This window comes from Cydia fagiglandana, chromosome 1 (genome assembly GCF_963556715.1).
Source record: "Cydia fagiglandana chromosome 1, ilCydFagi1.1, whole genome shotgun sequence".
NCBI lineage: Eukaryota > Metazoa > Arthropoda > Insecta > Lepidoptera > Tortricidae > Cydia > Cydia fagiglandana.
Window position 1 is genome coordinate 21,516,430 of NC_085932.1, and position 25,990 is coordinate 21,542,419.

At 36.3% G+C, this 25,990-nt stretch overlaps 1 protein-coding gene across 3 annotated transcripts in view; it reads right to left on the reverse strand.

Moving 5' to 3' along the window:
* LOC134667014 (rho GTPase-activating protein 7) overlaps nt 1-25,990 on the reverse strand; it is a 383,984-nt gene that overhangs the window by 326,495 nt on the left and 31,499 nt on the right. The window contains exon 1 of one of the 3 annotated variants that reach the window (XM_063524331.1): nt 22,563-23,020. The exons of the other annotated variants lie outside the window; for them this stretch is intronic. Coding sequence (XP_063380401.1) covers nt 22,563-22,647 — 85 coding nt within the window. The 5' untranslated portion in view covers nt 22,648-23,020. Of the gene's footprint in view, nt 1-22,562; nt 23,021-25,990 lie in introns of those variants that run through there. 3 annotated transcript variants of the gene reach the window in all.

The following is a 25,990-nucleotide window of genomic DNA, read 5'->3' on the forward strand; positions in this document are numbered from 1 at the left end:
TATCTTTGATTTTTTTGAATCTAGTAACAAGGTCGCAATAGCGCACGTTTGTTAGTTCAAGTTACGAGCTAACAAACGCACAGTCGCACACTGTTGGGAGCTCGCTAACAGTCATTAGATTCCAAAAAATCGACAATGTGACAACTCCCATCTGTCAAAACTGACCTCGGTCTCCCCTACTCAAGAATCTATATTTGCAATTAAGGCCGAGCCACACCGGCTTGCGTGTGCGTGACGTGCGCGTGTGCGTGCGCTAAAATGTTGGAGCCGCACACGCACACGTCACGCAAGCGGTGTGCCATCTCTCATAAGGATATGTATACTACAACGCCGCACGCGCACGTGCACGTCACGCACACGCAGCCGGTGTGCACAGGCCATTATTCTGTACAAAGCTGAAAACACGTCAGGTATGCCATTTATTCATTATTCATTACTTGAATACGGCGCATATTATAAACATCTAGTAATTAATAGCAAGGCATTACCTACTCGTATATTCGCAATAAACCGGTACTACATTAATAGAAAACTCTTAAATACACAGGCTCCTTACTGCCTGTGTCACACCTGAATCAGAATCAGTATTTTTAGAACGAGCCGTCAAATAGGATACCAAATATTATATTTTCGAACGATTTTTCACATACGCTCGCCTTAAAATATTTGCTTCAATATTTATTAAGCAACTTTTTGTATCAGAAATGTATATGATGGATTGATTGGGAAGAACTGAATGAATGTTTGAGCAAACGGTACCGGAGTACCAAGAGGTGCCTACTCATAATTTGTAAAGTACCGCTAAATATGTTGTTAAAAGCAATTACTTATCATAGGAGCATTCCATGAAATTGTCTACCGTTTGTCCCATACAAACGCGATTTTCTGAAGATTTGCAGATATGAGAGTTTCTTTTTCTATGACAAATGGTCAAAAATATACACAGAAAAATAATCGCCTGCTTTAAATGCCGAAAAAAAAGTGGCAACATAGGAAAAAAATGCGTTTGTACGGGACAGCCCGTGGAATGCTCCTATATCAGTTATATTATCTATCACACTTATTATTTACACATATAGGACACAATATAAAGTGTAGAAAATAAAACAATCAGAGGTAACGCTTTGCATACTACCAGGCTCTAACAAACCGTAGCAAATGAACCCAGTTAAACGTATTAAGTTCATCATATTCATATAGTAAATCATCATCCACTGAGAAAAGACTAGTCATTATCTTATATCCATGGCAATTAAGTTCAAATTAGCATAAAATCATCTTTATCAACACCACATCTGTCTCGACGCTCTAAATCTCCACACATACACGGATTGGTAATAAGTTCCTGATTGACACTAAGCCCTCCTATTTCGCTTCTGATTAACATAATCTGTGACTGATGTAAACACAATGACAATGGTCGTGACGATTTTTTTACTTTAATGATTAATGACAATCTCTCTTTATATGGCTTTCGCGGATATGAATAACAAGCACGAAATATATCAGGCAGGGTCATTTTTTGTTTGCATACGTACGGACATATGACTCATATTTAAACAAGTGCATTGCTGATAGTTTTCCGCGATGAAGGTAAATATTAGTATGTATAATATGTATTTTACCCCGTAGAATTAAAATCAACCTTTGTTTTGTTATATTTATTTGGTTGTTACTGGTGTTGTTAGTGCTCCCTGCTCCTAAAAATGTTGCAAAAAAGACCATAGCATAGTAAGCAAATATTAGATATTTTTATGTTTCACATGTTATAAGACGACTAATATTAAAAGTATTAAAACAATAAAACAAAAACCAAATGGATTTACATTTTCTAGCAATGCCGTAGGCACCGCTGAATATACATGTCGCAGTCGGATCGTATAATCCGCCGTATTACATTACGGCTAGCCGTTTTCAAAAACAGGGGCGTTTTGAAATGCGGCGGTTTAACGATTAGCCGTATTGAATGCGGCTGAATGAGAATCCGCCGGAATGTATTCGGCGCCATACGTTCTTCAACAAGGCTAGCCGTAATGTAATACAGCGAGTCATTAGCCGCCGCTTTGACAGTTTTTAGTTCCCATTTTTAACACTCGTGGCGCTGCCTGACAAACGTTGGGGTGTCCATCAAATCTGGAGTTTGTCGGACTGTTTCTTTTCAAAAAAAAATTTCCTTCGCAACTTAACTAGACGGAGCCCCGCTTCGCGGGGCTCCTATTTCTGAGCGGTTTGCCCTTCGGGCATCTGAAGCTACCTAACGAACCTAACCTACCTACCTATTGATTAAGTGAGACGTCCGTGAAAACATTACACTTTGGGGAAAAAAGCGTAGGTAGGTAATTAGGTTAGGTTCGTTAGGTAACTTCAGATGCCCGAAGGGCAAACCGCCCAGAAATAGGAGCCCCGCTTGCGGGGCTCCGCCTATTTAAGTTGTGAAGGAAATGTTTTGGAAAAGAAACACATGTAGTGCGGTGGGACCATGGTAGAAATAAATTAAATCGCAAACATTGTCAAACTCCGGTTACGTAGGCGACCGAAAGAACTGGTCACTCTACAATGTACGATGCGGCTAAACGTGGGCCGCCTTATTGAAGAACGTATCGCAGTGACAATCCGGCTAATCGTCGAACCGCCGCATTTCAAAACGCCCCTGTTTTTGAAAACGGCTAGCCGTAATGTAATACGGCGGATTATACGATCTGACTACGACATACATACAAGTATGACCAAATGATTGAAAATGGAAACATAGAGCCTGCATTAAATAGTTTGTACTGTTAAATTTCTGACAGAACACGTACAGAGTACTATAGTACTAAACCTTGCACTTAGGTCACGCGGTGTAAAATGAACTGACATCATCACAATTTAACGAGAATCATTGACTCATTGCGGAACAGCAGTTAATCATTGGCAAGTCAACTACAGGGAGCTACTATTGAAGGAAATTTCAAGTCAATATGTAGGAAATTATCAGATTCCAGTCCAAGAGCTTCTGAGCAATAAATATTTAAATACATTTATCGGAACTTAGTCAATGTCTATCTACAACTGCCCGCCATTTATCCCACCTTTGTATTACCGTCCCGTACTTACTAGCTTTCAAGCTTCATTTCACCTTCCTAAAGCATAATTTGAGTTAAAAGATATTCGTCTTATTTCAGGTTATAAGTTTGCCAAATTTCTTCTACATCCAATCAACCGTATTTGCGTGATTGAGCAACCAACTTCCACATATTCAGAGTGAGTTCTACAATACCAATACCTACTTGATGCTTTATTTTGAACAAGAGACTTACTTATAAATAACTAACCACACACGTTAATTTATAATGGTTAAATAAAAACTACACAACATTCCGTTGCAATCGCCATAATGCAATTTTTCATAGATATTTAGTTTATTTTGGTAAGATAAATAATAATTATAATACTTCTTGGGTGGTCCGGAGTCCGAATTAATCTCTTCTTCTTTTACGGAATGAACTTATCGTATTAAATCCTCAATGGACAGTTTATCAATGTTGGATAGATTAAATGTCACACGAAGTAGTTTGGATTGAGAAGTTTTTGTTTGAATTAATCTCTTTTTTACACACTACAGCCACATTGCCAGATGCTCAGTTCTGATCTTCTGATCCATTAATAACAGTAACAATGTACTGCTCAATGTTGCAATTTATCACAGCGTGACTATGTAGGAATGTACAAGATGTTAGAGGCAAACTGAACATTTTTGCAAAGACAATCATATTTAGGTATATGGGAAAGAATTGTTAATATCCAGGCTAGTTTACAATAGAGAGAATTTTATTAAATTAAATTCAAACATAAACAATTGGACATGACAAAAATTATGAAATTAATTAATAAACGGTTAAAATAAAATGCAGTAAAATAAGCTGAGACAGAGGACGGCCGAGACGTGCGTTTTTGGACCAAGCGAAAGAGAAAATTAATGTAGTGACGTATCAGGAGCTCAAAACAGAGAGAAGAACGGAATGGCGATTACTCCACCGACAAAAGATAGGCTCTTAAAATTATGATGATGATGAAGCTGACATAAGAAATAACTGAAATTACTATGATGTACTTAGAAGAGTCATAATTGCATTGAACGCATTCTCAATGCAATTATGACTCTTAATAATCTGTTTAGGATAATAATTATATACATATCTTCAAATTCGTACTTACGAAGACCATTGAATATGAATAACTCTATTGTTATGGCATAAAAACTGGATGGAGCATTTTGAAGTCACCTCGTTGTGGTCGGCACTGGGTAACGCCATCTTCGAAGCGAAACGAAGAGAAGACAACGTAGGCGTTTTTCCAAATTAAAACTCATTCACTTTCTAGCGTGTTCAAACTAATCAAATTACGGTTCGTCCGTAACGCTTCGCAGTGCGACCACGCCAAACATTCGTAATGGACGGACTGTTTGAGTAAGTAGGGTTGGCAGTAAGCGGCAGCCGAAAAAATATAACGATAAAATTACGACTTTAAATTTAATTTAACTTGTAGTGATACACATTGATAGAAAAGTACGAGAGAAGAGTGGTAGTTATAAAAATAAATTTGTTACTAAAATATATCTTTGAATTTAATTGTGCTGGTGGGTTTTAAACATAACGTAGTACGTATTGATTTTATTCGCGAAATGTGTGAAGCGACCATCTAACATTTTGGTTGCTACGTACTATGCACTAACAAGAATATATCTTTAAACTGTTACAACTGCTTCATCGCGCACTAGATAAATATAGAAATGATACGTTTGAATAAGGTCAAGTACCAGTGGTGCAAGCTATAGATTTAAGTCGTAAAACCAGAAATACGATATAGCCGATATAGCGTTGTACTATATTTTAATATACATATGGTTCTCGTAACAAATGATAGTCTAAATCTATAGGTATTTTATTGCAAGAAACAAGTAAGATTAGATGTTCTGGTACCTAAACGTACAACTATGTACCTAATAAACTGAAATAGATGTCATATACTGAACCACCTCCACCTCGAATATTGAAAGTGCGCGATACGATGCAAGCAGTTCTTTATCGTCCCTAAACTTTATCGCGATAGATATAACTACACATACAAGCAACCAAGTGATAACCCTAAAGTGTGGGAAAGTGGACGAAAAATAGTGAAATTCGTTGGTTTTGTCAGACGTGTGAAAACACGCTTTCCACGTGCTGCTCGTTTTAATTAAGTACCTTTTGATTACACTAATGAGGTATAAGTGGTTTTATATAAACGTGTCTGTTAGTACATTTTCAGAAATGCACCTTTTACGACAAAATGCATAATTTCCACTAACATTTTAACCGTGAACATTTTACACAAATCAAATGATGATTTCTACTATTTCTTTATGTTTTGTTTTGAACGTGTGCAATAATAACATCATTCTTAACCATACCTTACTGATAGATCTTAAGGGGCCCACTGATTAACAGTCCGCCGGACGGTATCGGCCTATCAATCAGAACAAAAATTGGACAGTTCCGAACAACTGACTGGCCGATACCGTCCGGCGGACTGTTAATCAGTGTGCCATCAATTACGAATTGTCAGTTAACTGCGTGGACGATGGTACAAAGTATTTGTATCATAATTTTGTAAAACACTTGGACACCATTATGTTTTGACAGCTCTGTGATATCGTCAATTATTGCAGTGATTTGTCAAAATTTGGTATTCTTAGTAGATTAGGAAAAAGAAACAGAAACAGAAAATTCTATATAGATAACGTTTCATTATATCACGACGTGTAATATATATCGACACGTCATAAAAAATCTCGGTGAGGCCGGGAGTCTAATCTAATGAACTTCCTTCTACTAATAGTAGGATCATTATGATAACAATGGCGTTTGGCAACAATCCAGCACATTAGGCGCAAAAATCAATACGAATCGATAGTCACCTAATCGAAGCGCAAAATCAAACCCGTTTTACAAAATGGCTGACTGGCACTAATTAACTCACGGTTGGTCCGAACTCGCAAATTTACTTAGCAATATTAATATTTATACGGCTCATTAAACGATTTTTTTGCGTCCTTAAAACACAACCTTCGCTTAATTAACTTGGAAATTGAGTTAAGACTTAATGTGTACAAAAGTGAGTGTAAAACCTTAGAGGGCAATTTTTATATTAATCTATAACAGAAATCGGCAATAAGGGCACGTTTACTTTTAGGTTCATGATGGGTTGAGTTTAGGTTTACTATCGGAAATTCAATGTAAATGAGTCCTTATAATTCTTTCTAATTTAGATCTAAACTAACGCACATACCTATTTATTATTTTATGGGAAAGGGACTGATTTTGACCAGGCAGTTTTGTAGGTGACTCAATACACCCGGGCAATGACATTTATATCGGCGCTAATTTTATTTCAATCTCAGTTTGTGGTACAATATTAAGCCAAACCGTAAAACAATGACATAATGTGGCCATTGAATATGCACATTCAACTATACTTGTAAAACCATAGTGCACTCAGTAACCAAACTTATCTAAACTAATACCTATCTTAGAGCAACTGCTTAAAGTCTACAATCGAACACATCTCGCATGAGTACGTTTTCGCAAATGTTTTTTGCATAGGGAGATGTCATTGCGACGAATCGATTTGTTTGTCGATTTCAAATTCAAATGAGTACTTAGTAAACCGTTGGCAAATATATGCCAAGGTACTGTCCGTGATGTGAGCAGAATGTTTGAGTGCTCGCTCCGTCCAGGCTTAAATATGTGCACAAGTTGGAATCTTTCGCTAATGACATAAGTTCCAAAATGCAAATTTACTTACCTATGTATATAATTATTAATAACAACTCCAAATTTAGTGGCATGGGGCACAAGTATCTAAGAGAGTTTCTTGAACCCGAATGTAATGATATCATTAATGCTAGAAAGATCATAGTGATTAAATAACGTCCCAGTAAGAAACATATTCAACTAAATACATTTAACATATTCAAATGTTTTAAGTGAAAAAAACTCCATCAAACAAACCTTGAGTAAACTCAATCAAGCTGTTAGGGCTACGGGAGATCGAGACAAGACCGATGGAGAAAAATCACAGGAGCTGCTAAACCAATTGATCACGATCCTCAGTAGGAAGGGAAAAAAAGAGAAAAGTGAAAAACAAAGAAATCATAATCTGCATTAAACATAACACAAACGCCATAAAAATGCACATTTTCACCTAAATACATAGCAGGATTCGTGCCGATATGCAAGTAGGTTGCAGCACAATGAAGTGGCCCACTTCTCCGGGAACTTTGCATCCATGTAAGGCTTGGAAGGGCACCATAACTGTCTCTGCGTTTATGGCATAGGGATTGTTTACTTCTCGCGTTGTTCGCCCGAATTCTGCAACGCCAGCATATCCGCTCTATGTACATTCAGAAACTCGTTCAATTGCATACCTTATTCTTAGGCAATAGAGTACATGTTTAAACTATTTTTCAAATGCACATACGATGGAGCTGTCTAAGAGACAGAATTGAGATAGAGGTGAATCATGTTCATCGCACGGAAAAACGCTCTAAGTCGAAGCATAGATTCAATCTGATTTAGTTCTTTATGCACCATTAGTTAAGTTCATAATACGTGATAGGACAAAGTTTATTTATTTAATGTATGCTTCTTGGCACTTAAAGTCGTATGTCACGTGTAGAGAGTTCAGTTTACAGCGGTTTGATTACTCTACAATTTGTGTGAATGCAATACAACTAAGTTTAATGTAGACAAAATACAGGTAAGGCTATTTATTCCAAAAACAAAAATATATACCGTGTGTGGCCTGTAACATGAGCAAATAATTAAAACATAGATTGTACTCCTCAAACGGTGACACTTTTGTTCAACAACTTTTAAAAATTATGAAGTATTTAGACTCCCTATTTTTCATACAAAATAAATATTATCTTCAATGGACGCCATCGCCACGCCATATCATTGTGAAGAACCAAGAAAATATATGTATACGAAGGTTTTAACCTGCATAGATCATTTAATAGTCTTTGTAGTCCTTTTAATTGTAAATAACATGTTTCCATGTTCATGTTCCTTCCAGCTGTCTTCGAGAACTGATTTAATTAGAGTATCATCAACATATCAACAAGGTGACTTTAAAAAAAAATATTTTTGATTTATTATACTATCTTTTGAGCAACTTATTTTTCATTTATGATTAGGAATAACAAAAAAAAATGTTTTCATGTCATTAAATTTACCAGTTACGCAGGTATTATTATTCAACTACGATAAGGTACCTTAACGAGGGCCCTCTAATTTACATGACTAAAGAATAGTCTGAAGTTTGTGCTGAAATTGGCAGCCTGAACAAACTCTGAGAACCAATCGTTAGATTCTCGTTTGGGAGGTAAACGCTCGCTAATTTTACTTTGTTGGATTTTTTTATTAATTGGAATTACTTCAATTAATATGATTTTTTATATAAGTGGGTACTTATGATTAACACAATTATTAGATAGGCAGATAAGTGAAGCTTAGAATTAAATGAAAGTAATTGCATACCGACACGCACATATTAGGACACATTATGTAGCAAACCTATACTTATACATAACATGTCTATACCTTCTGAACTAAGTGATCTACGTAATTAATTTAGATTTATCCACAATAATTAGTTACCTTGTTTAGCTAAGTACTGCCTAAAGTGCGCGTAAAGTATGGAGGCTACCGCACTCTATGTGAAAAGTGGATAAAAACACCTCATAGGTACAGGCCGCGTAGCCAAGATGCCAATCGCTAACGCTCCGTAGCGATCGAAACGCAACTGTCACTGTCACACTAATGTGGAAGAGTGATAGAGATACATAATGCTTTTCGTTGTCGATGCGATAGCGATTGTAACCTTGGCTAGGCGGCCAGGGCTATAACCGCGAAAATCGAAGTTCGCAAATTGCGGGGATTTTTCTCTGTCACTCTAATTACGCCTTCATTGGAGTAAAAGAGAAAGATCCCCGCAATTTGCGAATTTCGGTTTTCGCGGTAGCTACTCAGTCGCCATCAGATATATCGGAGCGGCCACGGTGCTCACAAATATCTGAGCACGCCTCTATTACCAAGGCGTTTAGAGTGCTTGTTCAGATATTGTGAACACCTCGGCCGCTCCGATATATCTGATGGCGACTGTACATATTAAACAAGAGATACGTACTTGTAGTTGCACAAACACATGATAAATTTATTACCCTTATCTAACTGAAAAGCCCACATAAGCTCATTAGTAAAAACAATTATAATTTAAAATATTATCTAATAAGAGTTGAACGACCCCAGAGTGAAGTTGTAGAGATAAGTATAAGCAACAACGAAACGCAACACGGAGGTAATAATTTTATCTTTGTTGCTCACGTACGCCTTATTTAATTGTTGTAAGGTGTAGGTAGTACACAAGTAGGTGTATTATTCGCATTTCTTGTCTGTTAGGCCAGAGTTTTATCTCAATGTATTTTCCTACGAATTTCCAATGCAATCTTCTTGCCTTGCCTTGAAAATACATAGCCTACTATTGTGCGTAGGAAACGCATTCCATTCCTTAGAAGTTCACAATGTTGGGAAAGGTGAAATCAAACGCTGTGGTCTATTGATATTTATTTTATATGTTTCCCGTACATAGAACAATGGTGTCCCAGATATTTGGGATGCGTGCGCAGATCTGAAGCCAAAATGTACAGGCCCTTTCGTACATTTTATATAGGTAATTAAGACTAGGAAATTTGCTAGGTTAACTATTTGTTTATAAGGTTTACAGCCACTATTTCTTGCGGTTACTTATTTATAACTATGATAAGTACAGGAGTAAGTACATAGTAGTAGATAGATAATAACTAAATACCGTAGAGTTTCGTATCTTTGCCTGCGCTACCTATTTTCGCCTAGTTTGACATAAGTAGCCATTAATAAAATGTTTCTAGTGTAAGCCTTACATAAAACTGCTAAATACAAAGTATTTTTTACGGGTATCAATATTCTTCGAACATTCTGCGGCTAACTTCACACAGTTGACCTTTAGAGAGGTTTTTTCGCGATGCTGACCACACGTTTTTTTAAACCAGTGTTTTAACTTCAATTTTAAACGGTGACACGGACCCGGTAATGTTAAACTTTTTACATGATTATACCCTATAACTATCTCTTTTTCATATGAAACTATTATTTAATGGCTAGCTCACGTTTAGAAGTCACAATTGGATAAAACGTTGGAGAGGGTACTTTGCGTCCATCTTGTTGCCAAATTTCGCCTACCCCTAGGGTTGACAAATATTTTGTACCACATTCATTGGTGGATGACATTATTTGTTTCCAAATTTAAATATTTTCTTATGTTCGGTTATTTTAGTTTATGTTATATGCAAATGTTTATTTCTACTCTTACCGATATTGAGTAGGTACCAAATAGGTATTTTTACGTCTCACTTTGTGTAAATAAGGGTGATTTGATGTCAATTACGATAATAACAACAATTTTGCAACATTGATTAAACAATTTTGTTAAAAAAAAAAAAAATTTTTAACTTATAAACCATTACTCCCCTTTATTTGACATGTTGGTTACTTTTTGGCAGCCCTAGCTTCATTATAGAAAATGTATGAAAACAACTTCAGACTGCTACCTAACTTCGCCTACTACCCCGTTTTTTAAATATATGTCTAGTCTGGTGTAGTTAAGGTTCATAGTATATTAGCACATTCCAAGGAGATGCGACTTAACATGATGTGTAAGTCACAGAAAAGTAAGTATTAGCGGCAAGGCATGCCATAGGCGAAGATTGGGAAAAATACCCAAACATCGCCTATTGCCTTTGGGGCCATTTATTACCAACTTAACCAATGAAATTCAAAGTTTTAGTGTTGTATACTGATAGTTAGGAATACAAAAAAACGTTTTTTCGCCTTAACGATTAAAATGCTTTCAAAATTGAGAGATTTTTTGAGAAAAGTATCAAAACCCAGGCAAAGATACGAAACTCTACATAAGTAATAGTAATAAAAGTTGAACTCCAGATAACATTATAAAATTTATAAAGCTAGTTTGAAAGTAATTTCATCCTTAAATCTCGCTTATTGTATCTGTATTGTACCTAAAGAAATCGCACTTTAGATTTAGATTCACATCGTCACTGCGGTTTCACCTAGTTCATGTTTGTTTTTTTTTACTGTGTAATTGTTTTTTTTTTCATGCCCATACGCTCACTGTGCAGAATCCCTGTTGTTCCTTACATGTAACTATATAGAATACATTATTACATAAGCAAGTTATCAATCAAGCCACGGAATGCGGGCGCTGCGCTGATAAGCGCATCTGCTACACTACACATACAAGCGTTGTGTCGACACATGCTTTCGGTGTGGGAGCTTTGGGCCATCTTGCGGAATGGTGTAGTAATCATTGCTATAAGTATAGTCTGTTCGGAAAGAGAAGAGTACAGAAGTATACAGATAGCTCATCCACCTCAGGTTTCGTCAAAATAAAATGTGTATCTTCACATATGTCATATGTCCGCACAGACACTACCGATTAACTGATGAGGCGGTTGGTAAGAAGTTATTAATGTTATTATGGTCAGCTGGATTGGTAGAGACGTAAAGAATAGTGATGTTTTAGAAGATGGTACCTACCTGCCAATACCCTGTTTTTAACTGTAATTATAAAGAGCAGGATCATATTAATTACAAGCTATGATAATTATATTATTATCATCGGCCTTCATGTCGTCACACCCATGTGAGAAAGGTTCAACGTTTAAAAAAAAAAGAAAATTCTCAAACCGTCTGAAAAGTCATGGGTACCTATATGTACAATTTTACGGTATTATATCAAATTACCACAGTAAGTATATATGTATATGCAAACCTTAATGCAATGTCAGGTAACTTTACAACAAAAACACAAGATGTAAAGCGTTAAAGTGTCGTAATGGAGGTCGTTTAAAATCTCATTACAGTGTGAGGAACTAACGAGTTGTTATTTATAATAATTAATCTCAAGTCATATTGGCGAATACCCTGTGGCCATCCCTAATTACCTCGTGAAACAAGGCTATTAGAAAAGTACGCTAAAGCAAGGCGTTTCCAGGAACTTGAAGAAAGACCTACCTTAAGGGGCCCGGGCCCACTGATTAACAGTCCGCCGGATGGTACCTGCCTGTCAGTTGTTCGGAACTGTCAACGTTTTGTTCTAACTGATAGGCCGATTCCGTCCAGCGGACAGTTAATCAGTGGGCCCCTTTAGCAGTTACAGTTGTGGTGTATGGTCCATCATCATCTTTCTCGCGTTGTCCCGGCATTTTTTGGCGTAGCCATTAGTTTTTACGAAAGCGACTGCCATCCGACCTTTCCAACCCGGAGGGTAAACTAGGCCTTATACCGAAAAGCGACTGTTAAATATGAAATCATATTTGGTACATGTTCCGAAAAACCCATTGGTACGACCCGGAGTTTGAAGTTCGCAAGCTCTTACCGCTAGGCCATCAGCGCTTTTTTTGCAACAATACCTGTTTATTAAGGGTCATAAAATAACTAAAACCAAATATTATAATTTATTGAGTTTTTTATAATTCCTGGCCTGTGCCCAGCAGTGGGACGTATATAGGCTAATTTATTATTATTTGAATTTAAACGATGAATGAGGAATATATTTAAGGACTATAAGGTAAAACTAACTGAGTCGCTTAACTTCAAACTCGGGTAAATCCGTCAGATTATGCGATTTTGTTATTAGGAAAAGGTAACAGGGTAAATATTTGCCGAGAGGGTCGAATGGATCTATTCGAGTTTGAAGTTAGGTGATACGGATACAGCTATACTAACATTTGTTAGATATGCCTCTTTGATATATTATGGTTCCTAGGTATGAGTGTCAACTATATCCAGCTGGATATCCTATGTCCTAAACAATTTACAGCTAGATTTCTGTTCTGGCCAATTTAACAAGCTTGCAAAACATTTGATAAAATTCTACACTTAGTTCTCAATTAGCACCTTCATAAGAAATCTTTAACCAGTTTTGCTGTATTCGACTAAATAACTTGCGCTTTCTAATACGCCGATAAATTTTGCCAAATTAAATACTAGTTAAGTTATTCGACTTGTAGTTAATATGAATTTACAAACTAATAAGATAATTTATGTATATGTATGTAAATTGAATTCAGCAAATTGCACGTTGACTGTTGGAATGTGTCACCAATTTAACCTTGCCCCCGATGGGACGGCATTATACATCTGACACTATGTACATGAATAAAAGTCTCTATTATTCTGTGAATAAGATTCACTTCCGCATATTGACACATACAGGTGTAAAAGAATTTTTATGTTGTATAAAAAGATAACTTAAATCGGTTGGCGTTTGCGTTTCGAAGCGACAAATTTGCATTAAGGCATCGTTAAAAATATCGTAAGTGCCAGCAGCTCTAATAAGCATCACGACATAATAAACTATGTAGCAAACATTGTTATTTGTTAGATTACGTGGTTTTAGTTAAATATGGTTAATAGTTATGTTTTTGTTCGCAAGTATATACAAGGAACCACTACGTCAGCACGGAAGCATTTCAATGGCAAATACATGTAAAAGCCATTCAGCCAAATGTGCTCAATTAACCCACAGACCAACCCCTATAGACATAGCTTATAGGACGGCTCGCGGCCTCCACTCATCGGAGCAATAGCGCTTATAAAATATTGCACGCGCGCCGCTCCGATCAGTTGCGTCCAAATTCACGACCTGTTAACAGCGTGCGCGTGTTTACGAAAATAAATCGCAATTTATTTAACTCATTGGGAAATCATGGGATTTTGCAGTGTAAAATGGTGTGGCAAGTCATCTAAGACTTCCAGTTATAAAACAGATGGAATAACATTCCGCAATTAAGTCAAATTCACTATTTTGTTGAAAATTGTTTCTTGTCCGCGGGGTTCATTTTATACTGGTCAATATGGTTGTACTGAGCGGCAGTGAAGTAGCCCGTCCTTTTCCGTCAACTTGAAAATGCAATGTGCTATCCCTTTCACGTCAACAACTAGTGATGTGACGGTGATGGTTTTGTCAATTGCGGTAACTTCGTGCTGCTCGTACCATATTGTACCATTTTAAGAAATGTAAAAGATAAATGTGATTCTCTTTTATTTTTAACTGAGAATAAATAAAATTGATCTGTAGAATCTACAGTTTTAATTAGGTACTTGGTAGTTTATCTTAGTAGGTATATGTAGTATGTTAGTTTAGTTTTTAGTTAGTATATAGTACCATTATTGAGGTAGCATCAAAATAAGAAAATAATGATATTTTAGCAGGTTTTCAGAGCAACGCCCATGTGACATGACATGTGACACAACTAGGAGTTGCAAGCGCCATTAGGGGTCATCCATTAATTACGTCACACGTTTAGGGGGAGGGAGGGGGTCAAGAAAATGTGACATATTTTGACATGGGGGAGGGGGGAGACACAAACTTTGTGACGTCACTTTAACTTCATCAGTAACCGAAAATTTATTTAAATTATTTAGTTCGCTGTACATTTAAATAACAAGTTTTTAAAACGAAAATAGTTTTTAATCGTTTAATTTTCTTCCCTAAGCGGTTTTGGGTTATAAAATTACTAATATTTATATCGTCAAAAATATTTAGATAAAATATTAATAATACTTAGGTACTTACTTAATTCGATTTGGCGATTTCGTAGAAAAAATGTGACGTCACACTAGGAGGGGAGGGGTTTGCCAAATGTGACCAAGTGTGACAAGGGGGGGGGGAGGGGTCAAAAAACCTAGAAATTGGTGTGACGTAATTAATGGATGACCCCTTAGTTAGTAGTATAGTTTGGGGTCATCCATTAATTACGTCACACGTTTAGGGGGGGAGGGGGGTCAAGAAAATGTGATATGTTGTGACATGGGGGAGGGGCGAGTCACAAACATTGTGACGTCACTTTAACCTCAACACTATTCATCAGAAACCGAAAATTAATTTATATTTTTTTATTAGTCGCTGTACATTTAAATAATGAGGTTTTGGAAGGTAATTTAGGTAATTTTCGCTCCTAAATGATTTTGTGTTATAAAATTACTAATATTTCTTGTACCAAAAATATTTTTTTATTCAAAAAATAATTCCGAGTTAGTATTGCCGATTTCGTTGAAAATAAAATTGCCTAAAATGTGACGTCACACCAGGTGGGGAGGGATTTGCAAAATGTGACCAAGTGTGACAAGAAGGGGGGAGGGATCAAAAAACCTAGAAATTCGTGTGACGTAATTAATGGATGATCGCTTTCCATAGGCTGCGTTTGCCACCAAAGTGTATTTTTGAAATTTATGATTGATTTATGAATAATAAATGAATGATGTAATTTTTTTTAAGAATCCAGGTGAGCAGTTAGGTCACGAGATGGACCTGATACCTGACGATGAACTTTGAAGAAGTGCAAGGGAACTCTTTTTATATTGTATGAATATTCTGAAGTAAATCGACTGGCGATGGTTGACTGGTAGAGAATGCCATTAGTCATTAAGTTCGCCATTTGTACATTATTTTTATGTTTTGTGCAATAAAGTTTAAATAAATAAATAAATAAATAAATCTGTGGACTTTATTGATAACAATTATTTTACCACAATAGATTACGGTACCATTGGTACCAGTACCACTGCAAGTAATGAACATGTCCCATCCCTACGCTTACACGTGTCAGCGCGCCATGTTTGGAACGACCAATCGCAACGCCGGGAGCACCCCTCCCGCGCCTCACAGTTTGGTGATTTGCGTCGCGAACAAAATGGCCAATATTAGGTTTCTAGAGGCGGTGTTCTGTGATTAACCTAATGTTGTTCTACGATGCTATACCGTATATGTGATTTGGTTATGAATTACAATATACAGGAAGATCTTTTTATTCACTATAGCCGTCTGCCTGTAATTTCTTAAGGGTAATCATTTCCCATTAAGTCGTCAATAAAGAAATTCTAAACATCTCCATTCATGCATTAGAATGTATCACTCTGGAGTTTTTGCCATTCGACCAGCCTCTGCGTCACGCATGACATCATTTTGATATGTGATATGTTGCCGACAAGAATTGCAGGCATTAAGTATTCCTCTAAGCAATTTAGTTTCTAGCCAACTAGCCATTGACTATTTATAATGGCAGTCTTTAAAATTATAGCAATTATTTATAGAAGTAACATTCGGTGAGCGACTGCAGCAGTTTGTTGCTGCTACGTTACTGCTGTATCGTTGACACGTTGTCGGTACCGCGTTACTGTCGCGATTCCAACGTTTAATCTGTCAAGATCACTCATTTTCATCACACAAAACACCACAGTATGAGAAAATATAAAACCCGGAAATGTCTTTTTAAATTTAACATAATGGATCACTCGGAGTGGTATTCCACCTATCCAATTTCTTTGTCTAATAATGTGTATTGCGTCTCACATTTTGCTTAATGACAGTGTGAGACGTAATTACATTGGACAGGTGGAATACCACCCTTAAGTAAATCTTTCAAATCTGAAAAACTCTCATCACATTTTCCATTTTGCAATCATCTTTGGGTCATTCCATAAGAAACGCTACCAAAGGGTTGAAAAATGAAAACTGGTTTAAGAACTCAAAACTAACCTATTTCCATAGAAAACATACGGAACCTTCATGTCACAAAAAAAAACCGAAAAAAAGTGTTTTTTTATGGTAGCTCCTGTACAAAAAAAAATATTTTAAATTTTTTTTTGCATTTAATCCTGTGATGTGGGGTGTCGTTGGATAGATCTTTCAAAATGAATAGGTGTCACCATCAACAAGTTTTTGGTTAAGTGAATATTTTCGGAAATAATCGCATCGAAAGAAAAATAATTATGATATCTTCGAGAAACAGTTTTTATTGTTAAGATAATGTATTTTAAAATAATTCAGCATTTATTACTTATATTTTTAATCGAATTTATTAAAAAGACAATAATTTCAATAAAATGAGCCATCATTTTGTATAAATCTGTCTTAATTTCGTACTCGTAACACCCGAAACGAACCATGAGTAACACCCGAAACAGGTAATTTATTTTATTAAAATTAAATAAGAAGTGATACTAAGTGTTACTTCAGTGTTTCAGTAGACTATACTAACTATTATTACTTGACATAAATCAAACTGGAGCTTACTTGATAAAATTCGCTTAATTATGCATTTTGGTACTGATGGTCAGAAGGTATAGGCCAATTCGCGTAACGCCCGAAACAGCTACTTTTTAGTGATTCTCTCGTTATTTCTCTTATACTTTAATAATGTGCGTACAGAAAAGGAAAATATTATCAAAGTAGTAGATGAATCAATAGTTATAACCTCCTAGTTCCTGTTACAATATCGAATAAAACCTTATTTTATGAGTTCAAGTGTAACACCCGAAACGGTGGAATGACCCCTTTGTAATCTTTGGTAATAAGATGAATAGTTAATTAGCGAGCCCGTGTTCTCGCTTTTTGTGAGCTGAGGTCATCGATGCTTGACGTCAACGATCTCCTTAAATTATATGCTAAGGTTACCCTGAACTTTATGGTGGTGCGTTATTAAATTGAGGCTTGGATATCGAATGCTTTCGGAGGCCTGTTGAGTTTGCAAGCACCTGAAATACGCCTGTGTTTAAAGCTTTATATATAGTACAAATATAAGAGTCTGTGCGGACAGAGAATAGTCGTGAAATGTATGGGATCCAATAGGTACATTCTACGGCTCTTCTCTTTCCACAGACAGATTCACAAACTCTCTTTGTCTATGAATACGTAGAAGGCGAAAAAGTAAAAAAAAATACAAAATTCAGAAGCTAGAAGAATTGTAGTAATGTTTTTTGTGCTCCTCATAAAGCTATATTTTTCTTATTTCTCCGTAACACGATAAGTGAAAATACCTAACAGCGCAATGAAATACCAGGCATATCCTAAAACAAACTTTAGCATTTAACGAGCCAGTCACATTCCTGAACAGAAGGTATCCAATGCCCAGCATATTTAGGTTACAAACTGTCCATTGTAAGCTCAGCGTCAAAAGTCACTGAGCATTTTAGTACCTTGTTGCTTTTACAAATTTGACTTGACATATTTAAATTATCGCGGTATAGTTGTTACTGCGACAAAGTAATAGGAAAGATTTTAAACGACTTCCACATTTCCACACAATGTTAACGCTTTTAATAGTATTATGTATTTATACAGGGTGATTCATGAGACGTGAGCAGGACTAATCCTGCACACTCAGTAACTGATAATTGATCTATCACCGTCGTATTTAGGTGAAACAACCACACTTTTTCCTATTTTTTAACTTTTTGGCGAGGGCAAATTTAATTCTCTACAATCATGATCACCCTACAAGACCTAATTAATAAACATAAAACCTCTTTAACCGTAATGACAGCATTATGATTACGAAGAAAATAAACTGTCAAACTTGAGTGAGATACGAGTTTTTAAAAGTAACCAGACCGTGATGACATTCATTTTGACACAAAATATCGGTAATTTAGTATTCTTATTGTAGGGTGACCATGCATGTCGTAAATAAATTAATAACTTTTTTTTTTCAACACGACTAGAAAATTAACGTAAACGTCACTAATACTGATACGAAACAGTTGCTTATAATTTACTAAATGCGCAGTGTTAGTCCTGCTCACGTCTCCTGAATCACTCTGTATACGTTAGCCTGGAAACCAGCGTCTTGGCATCTGTAATAGCATACTGAGTAACAACCGTTTTCTTAAATTTGATGTATTTTTCTAAAGCTGTCTAAGATTAAGTACCTACTACACATGTAGTACATAATTAATGTCCATCGTATTTTCACAGAAAAGTCTCTATACAAAAAGTACTGAGGTTGACTGAAGTAGCACGACAAATTTAATACGAACGTTTCCGAGAAAATACGATGGAAAACAATTACTTTTACAATTACACTACTTCTGCACCTACGTGATAAAGTATTACCTCATTTATGAGTAGGCACCTACTACATAAGAATGTCGCTCGCATTATTATATCATTCGCAGATATATTTATATTTAGAGAAATAACTTGAATTCTTATTAATGTTAATTACAGTGTTTTAACGAAGTCTTTACCGCTTCCTTGTGGTCTCAACTATTCCGTCAGATTGTAACCTACAACTTGCTCCGCTTAATACTATGTTGCCAATTCTAACATACTACTACATTTATCCTATTTCTTATTTATCCTTGCAGGTCTACAATGAACTTGGGTTTTAGTTTCAACTCTATGGTCTTTGCTTTAAGGATTTTTTTCTTTTAATTAACTGCATGTTTAAGCTTGTTAAATAACTGCGGTGGTCTAGTCATCATCATTACCTACTAATAGTTATTACAGTCCAAGTCGTGTTTAACTTAAGTATTATGTCCGTAAAAACGAATTGTTATTTCATTGCTTTTGAAATGTATTCAAATGTCATGTGTGTAATTGAATTTTGTCTATGATACTATATGTCAGATTTTCCATATGCATAATATCAGACTATAAAACAATCATCATTAGCTGAGCCATGTTGACAATGACAAATCGATAGACACAAAGTTTTACGAAAACTTGTTTTATTAGGACATGTTAAATAACATTGAAGATAACAATAATACACCTAATCTATGTCCGATGAACCGGTTAAGTAGTTGCCTATTTACACACACCAACACACACTTCAATAATCGCGCAATATTGATTAAGAAAAATAGTCAATGTCAAGAACAAAAGTAAACATTACATAAACATTTGAAACCAAATGCCAAGACGATGACTTCAATATCTAAAGTGGTTGATCAATACCTATTGGAATAACCCACGAAATCTGCTACTTGGAAGTAAATATTTATTGGTATAATATATATACGGGAAATATTTTTATTAATTCAACTATACATTACTTAACATTTAGAAGCGGATTGTTTGAAACGGTATCTGTAATTGTTAAATTTGTAAAACACACAACACAACGAAATAATAAAATAAATTTATTAGAAAAAGAATGATTTTGATAAATTCTTATTGCACTGAATAAAACAAATTTAAGTACCTATTGCTTTTCTAATCTGCAAAATCAGTGCAAATTACTTGCAATTTTTAGGCATGCAATTGTAATTCTGACCCGCCAAAATAAATATGTATATAACAAACCAACACCTAAACTTGACACGTGTTTTCCTCTACGACGCGAGGCATCACCAGGAGATGCTTGCGATATTGACCGTCTGTCGTCCGACAATTCCATATCAATTATTTGTTTAAATATATTGAATTAAATCACACTATAGGCAGTTCTTAGATGGTGTATGGCGCGACTAGTCATACAATATAAGCATGATCGAGCGTAATTCTTTACTTGTTACCATCTTTCGACTTTTTGTAAAGCTTTGTTTCCCAAATCAAGACCGCCTTTAGAAAAGAAATTCTGAAACGTATTGTTATAGACGTTATAGTGAGCGGGTCCTAACGAAGTTACGTGGGTGTTATATTATCAAAGGAATTTGACCGACGATACGTTTATGAAATGAATGACGTATCGTTAGTTAGTAGGTAGGATGCAGAATGCAGATGAAATATTTATGCCTGCCGTATGTTCATCTTTGCTACAGTTATAAATAAATAAATAAATAAATAAATAAATAAATAAATAAATATTATAGGACATTCTTACACAGATTGACTAAGTCCCACGGTAAGCTCAAGAAGGCGTGTGTTGTGGGTACATAGACAACGATATATATAATATACAAATACTTAAATACATAGAAAACACCCATGACTCAGGAACAAATATCTGTATCATCATACAAATAAATGCCCTTACTGGGATTCGAACCCAGGACCATCGGCTTCGCAGGCAGGGTCACTACCCACTAGGCCAGACCGGTCGTCAAAAGTACAGTTATATCAAACTTAGGTACCCACTTATCTTAGCACAAATAAGTGTTATTTCCATTGTTAACGTAGACCAGGGGAGTCGCGTTCCAGTGTATATAAAGCAAAGAGCGTACTCCCATCTCAAAGGTCGGCAACGCAATTACAACCCTTTTGGTGTTGCGGGTGTCCATGGGCGGCGGTAATCGCTTACCATCAGGTGATCCGTCTGCTCGTTTGCCGCCTATATCATAAAAAAATGCGACCTCCTGATGATCCATATTAAAGTTTGCGTGACATATATAAGCGCTACTAGCGCGGCTAGCGAAACATCGTTAGTTCCCTGGGTGTGGTTCACAAGCACTCGGCTAGCGATTATAATAAGATCCAGCTTCTAATTAGATTTCTAATTAGAATGTTGAAATGCATCTGCAATTCGTTTTATAGGTAATATAACATCCGTCCGGCTGAGCAAGCTGTGTGCTTGCATAGGTGAAGAATTCCTTAGTTAGAATATAAAAAATAGAGACTCCCTGATTCATGTGGACCAGAGGGATATATTTTATTATAGGTATTTAGAGCTAAGGTTTGTATTTATTTGAATGTCAGTTTAAGCCATCTGACAGATTATATGCATAACAGTTTTATAGCCAGATTATAAAGTTCGAACTTCGAACAACAGTTCAAGTAAGAGTTTAAAGGTACCTAATATCAAAATGTAATTTGTATATTTTTGTTATACACACAGTAACTATGCAGCACAGCTAAATAGTAGGTTGTAACAGATTTGAGTCGCACGTACCTAATTTTCCGCCAAAACAGTTTTTTTTAAGGAGTTAATAAAGATCGGTCAATCGAAAGTGGTACTTTGGGGAAACCCAATGTGACATTGCGGCCAGAGCAAAGTTTTTAATCAACTTGACAATATTGCGTGTTATAATGGAGTCCTCAGGGCTCGCACCAGGCGGCCGGCAAGAATCTAGCTCACCTTGGGCATTATTTCCTACTTGCCTACCTACCGATACTGCGCGCACGCATCCTTCGACACTGCGCGACAATAATGACCAAAACACGATTACTTAGGTTTTTAAAATTATTGATAAGTTTCTAACTAAGTACTTACTTACATATAAAATATTTCACTCGTGTTTTTTTTAAATGTTAAACTTGACAGTTAATGATTACAGAAGACCTAAAATAACTATGATTAAGTATTTTATATTTTAGTTAGCAAAGTTAACAGGTAAGTAGATAATATTTTTTAAATAAACTGCTATTATTCATAACAAATTTAAAATAAATGTCCAACGTTTAGAATAATATAAACGTTAAAAGCAATGTTTTCATTTGTTGGTCAGTGACTCGCGAGCTGAGCGCGCTCAAAATGTTGTTTGTGTTGTGCGCAAGTGCTTGACATTTTGCCGCGAAGTTGAGTAGCCAAGAATTTGTTGCCCAGGCACTAACCAAGGTCTAACAGTAAAGTAATTAACTCTGCTCCCTCAGAGGTAACTTTACGATTCGCCTCGGTAGACACTTTAAACGCGCGCACTTACAATTCAACGTCATTGGCAGAAAAACAAAACCGGATCGTTAACGTGAATGAAACCTACCGTTTTGCAACGAAAGAGCAAACAACTCCTCGTCCTGCAGCCATCGTAGGTCGCTAATTATAGACATATCAGCGTCGAACGACATTACATGATAACAGCATAACAACGACGAATCTTCGAAACTAGTTTACACAAAACACAGCACTCGATACAATCAGAAATCATCACTAACACAACACAAGCGGGCACGTCAAAACATTTTTACGCAAGTCGGAATTCTTGTTAGAGCAGTGTCTTCGGTTACTAGGTTTAAATGTACTTTGATTACTTAGTAATCGTGGATTCTCCCCGATTACGAAACGTCAAATTTGACAGCTGACGATCGAGCTGGGGGTGAACGAACGCGTGCGCAGACGTCGACACGCACTCAGCGCGAGCGCTTGGGGCCAACTGATCGCGCTACGGACTCTACTAAGCGGGGGGCACGACACGTCCTAAAAACGATGCCTTATCGATAACTTTGCTTGTGTTAAAAAAAAACTTCTGCATTCACGCGTCTGCAGATTGAAGGTGTTCTAAGCATGTTTCTGATTTTTTTTGGCGAAATGTTCGTTTTGTATTAGGTACTTATTGCTTTCCGATACTTAATTTTGTTTTTCTCTATTAGTAAGTATTTACATACTTATTTAATTTTCTTTAATCTTCGTGTTTGAATTCATATCCAATAAATTTGTTTATTTTAAATATTTTTTTATTTATATACCTACCAATAAGTATTGGTATCTATGCATTCTTTTTTGGTGTATTTCTAGGTATTGCAATGTGTACCTATTCAAACCTTGCATTTCATTAATTATAGTGATTGTATTTTTTTGTTTTTATGTGTTATTCATCCCTACACACCGATTCTACTCATTTCATCAAAGGTTAACTGGAAGAGATCCCATGCAGGGATAAGTTCGCCTTTGTTGCCTTTGCGAAATTCTAATATATGGCACTAATATCCCTTTCGCCTATTTAGGGTTGTCAAAATATAAGCCACTATCTTATCTGTGCACGCAAAGGGACGTTAAATTGTGTCAATCCTAATACTTGCTCGGAGCAATGCTGAGCCGAACGGAGCCGAGTTTGCCCGAAGTCAGTAGTTTCGCACCCCTGCCTGAATAGGCTTACTCGTACTTAGAGCGTAAAAAGATAGGTATCTAAGTATAGGTCCTACCGCAGATAAATTGAAAATCTCTTATCTGGAGCCGGTTATAAAATATTACGACTGGAAAATACTAAATTGATTCGTAACATAACTACAAAGTTGCTTAGGCAAAGAATTAGTCAGCGTCTATATTTAGAAGAGAACTCATCTTAAGAACTGTGTTTATCGTACAGTCAAATAAAAAAAGATAAGGATAATTAAATTACAAAACCTCGTTGAGATAACGCAGCCGACTGTAATAAGGCGTTAACTTAACTATGCTAAGCTACCTTATAGTTATACTGTTAATTATCTTTTTTATTCATTAAATCTTGTGTTTAAAAAAAATCTAGATGAAAACTATTAAACTGCCGTGAGTCTCGAACATAAGTGTTTTTAAGATAACATTTATACCTCTACTTATTTGGATTTCATACATATGTATGCATAATCGAATTTCCTAAAACCGCTAAAACAATTTCGATTACGAAAATGAAAAGTAAGGTTTTATTTTTTGGAAGATGCATCCTTTTCCTGTAACTACCTAAAGCAGTTTTTTTCCAACTAAGAAACAAATTAAATTATTTTATGAAATATATTTTTTTTATTTGTTTTATAAAGGAGTCACACTACCGTATATAAATTAAAAACTGAACTAGATACAATTAACTTATCTACATAAATAAATAAAATTGTAAAAAGTAAAATACCCACATTCATAACGTAGGTTACGTTGTGTGATTGTGAATTGTGTCGTTTTTGAACAATTTGTCATAAAAGGAAATACATCGTTTGTTGCGCAATTACTTTTTCTAATGTAATCAAAAACGTAACGAAACGCATTCCGGATGTGACGGTGGGGTGAACACTCCGTTGATTGCTATTGTCTCTGCCACATTAGCATTAAATAACGTTTGAAGTTTGACAATACAATTCGAAACTGTTGCGTTACAAATCTATTGACTTTGAATGTTGTATAACGTTTTTGTTTCAGTTCAATGCGATTACATTTTTACGCCTATTATTGAAGCTATTATAGCGTACAATGATTTGAAATTTACTTATAGTCAGTATTATTACTCGCGCGAAACGCCGTCTCTCTGTCGCACTAACGCTACGTCTTACGTAGGCGAACAACGCGCGAACGCGGCGCGGCGCGGCGCGGCGAAATCAATCCTTTGATGCCCATAGAAGTGTCCTACGTAAGCGATCTCGTTGCGAACGCGGTGCGGCGCGATTTGCACGCGAATGTCAGGCGGCGCGGCGCGGCGCGGCGCGGCGGCGGCCGCTTTCGCCGCGCCGCGCCGCGCCGCGTTCGCGCGTTGTTCGCCTACGTAAGACGTAGCGTTATATGGGCAAGTGATAGGGAGACATTAGTTCGCTACGGCGCAAACGAAACGCTTTGTGTCTCAGTGTCGCACTCTTGAATTCCATATTAGTGCGACAGTGACAGTTGCGTTTCGTTCGCTACGGAGCTTACACGATTGGCATGTTGGCTACGCACCCTAGGCCGACAAAGTTGTATGTAAATCTGTTGCCGGCACGTTTAATTAAAGCGACTAATACAATTTGATATTACGCAGCCTATCACAAATAGAAAGACAATATTTCCGCGCCTATTGAAATATATGTAGGACATATATTACAAAGGACATCCATCCTCACAACAGAAAACAGCAAATACTATCCCGGCCGAACAACAATGCGGATTTTATTAAAGGTGGATGAAGACTTCAAGCTGTCTAGATACTCTAGATACACGTAAAGCCTCTATTACCCGTGTGCTAACGCACCAGCATCAGCTCATCAGTATCTTTAGTTAAGAACAATGACTTTTAAACGTTATTCTTATTTCCCTGCTTTGCCGACCACAATACGACATCGCTTTTGCTAATTTGAACCGTTTCCTATGCTCTTGTGCCACAGATCTCTCAGCGTTTTAGTCTTTTTCGCGTCAGTTGATTGCGACCCTAACTAGCGATTGTATTGTGAGTAGGCGGCCACTTAACACCTTCCTTCACCCATTTTACTGTCCACTTTTCACCTTCCACGACACTTAATTTTAGATTTCATAAAATCAGTGGCCGCAAATAAGCCTTTTGCAAAAGTCCTAGTATAACTTCTATTCCGGGAAGGATTTTAGTAGCATGATGTATGCATTTAAATTTAATATAAGTAGGTGCCTTATAATATCCCATTGTAGCTTTAAAACCATTGAGTGGATATCGATGAGTGCAGTGTCAATCGATTCAGAAGTTTTTGATTGCACAAGGAACCGTAATCTGATTGTTTCTTAGAA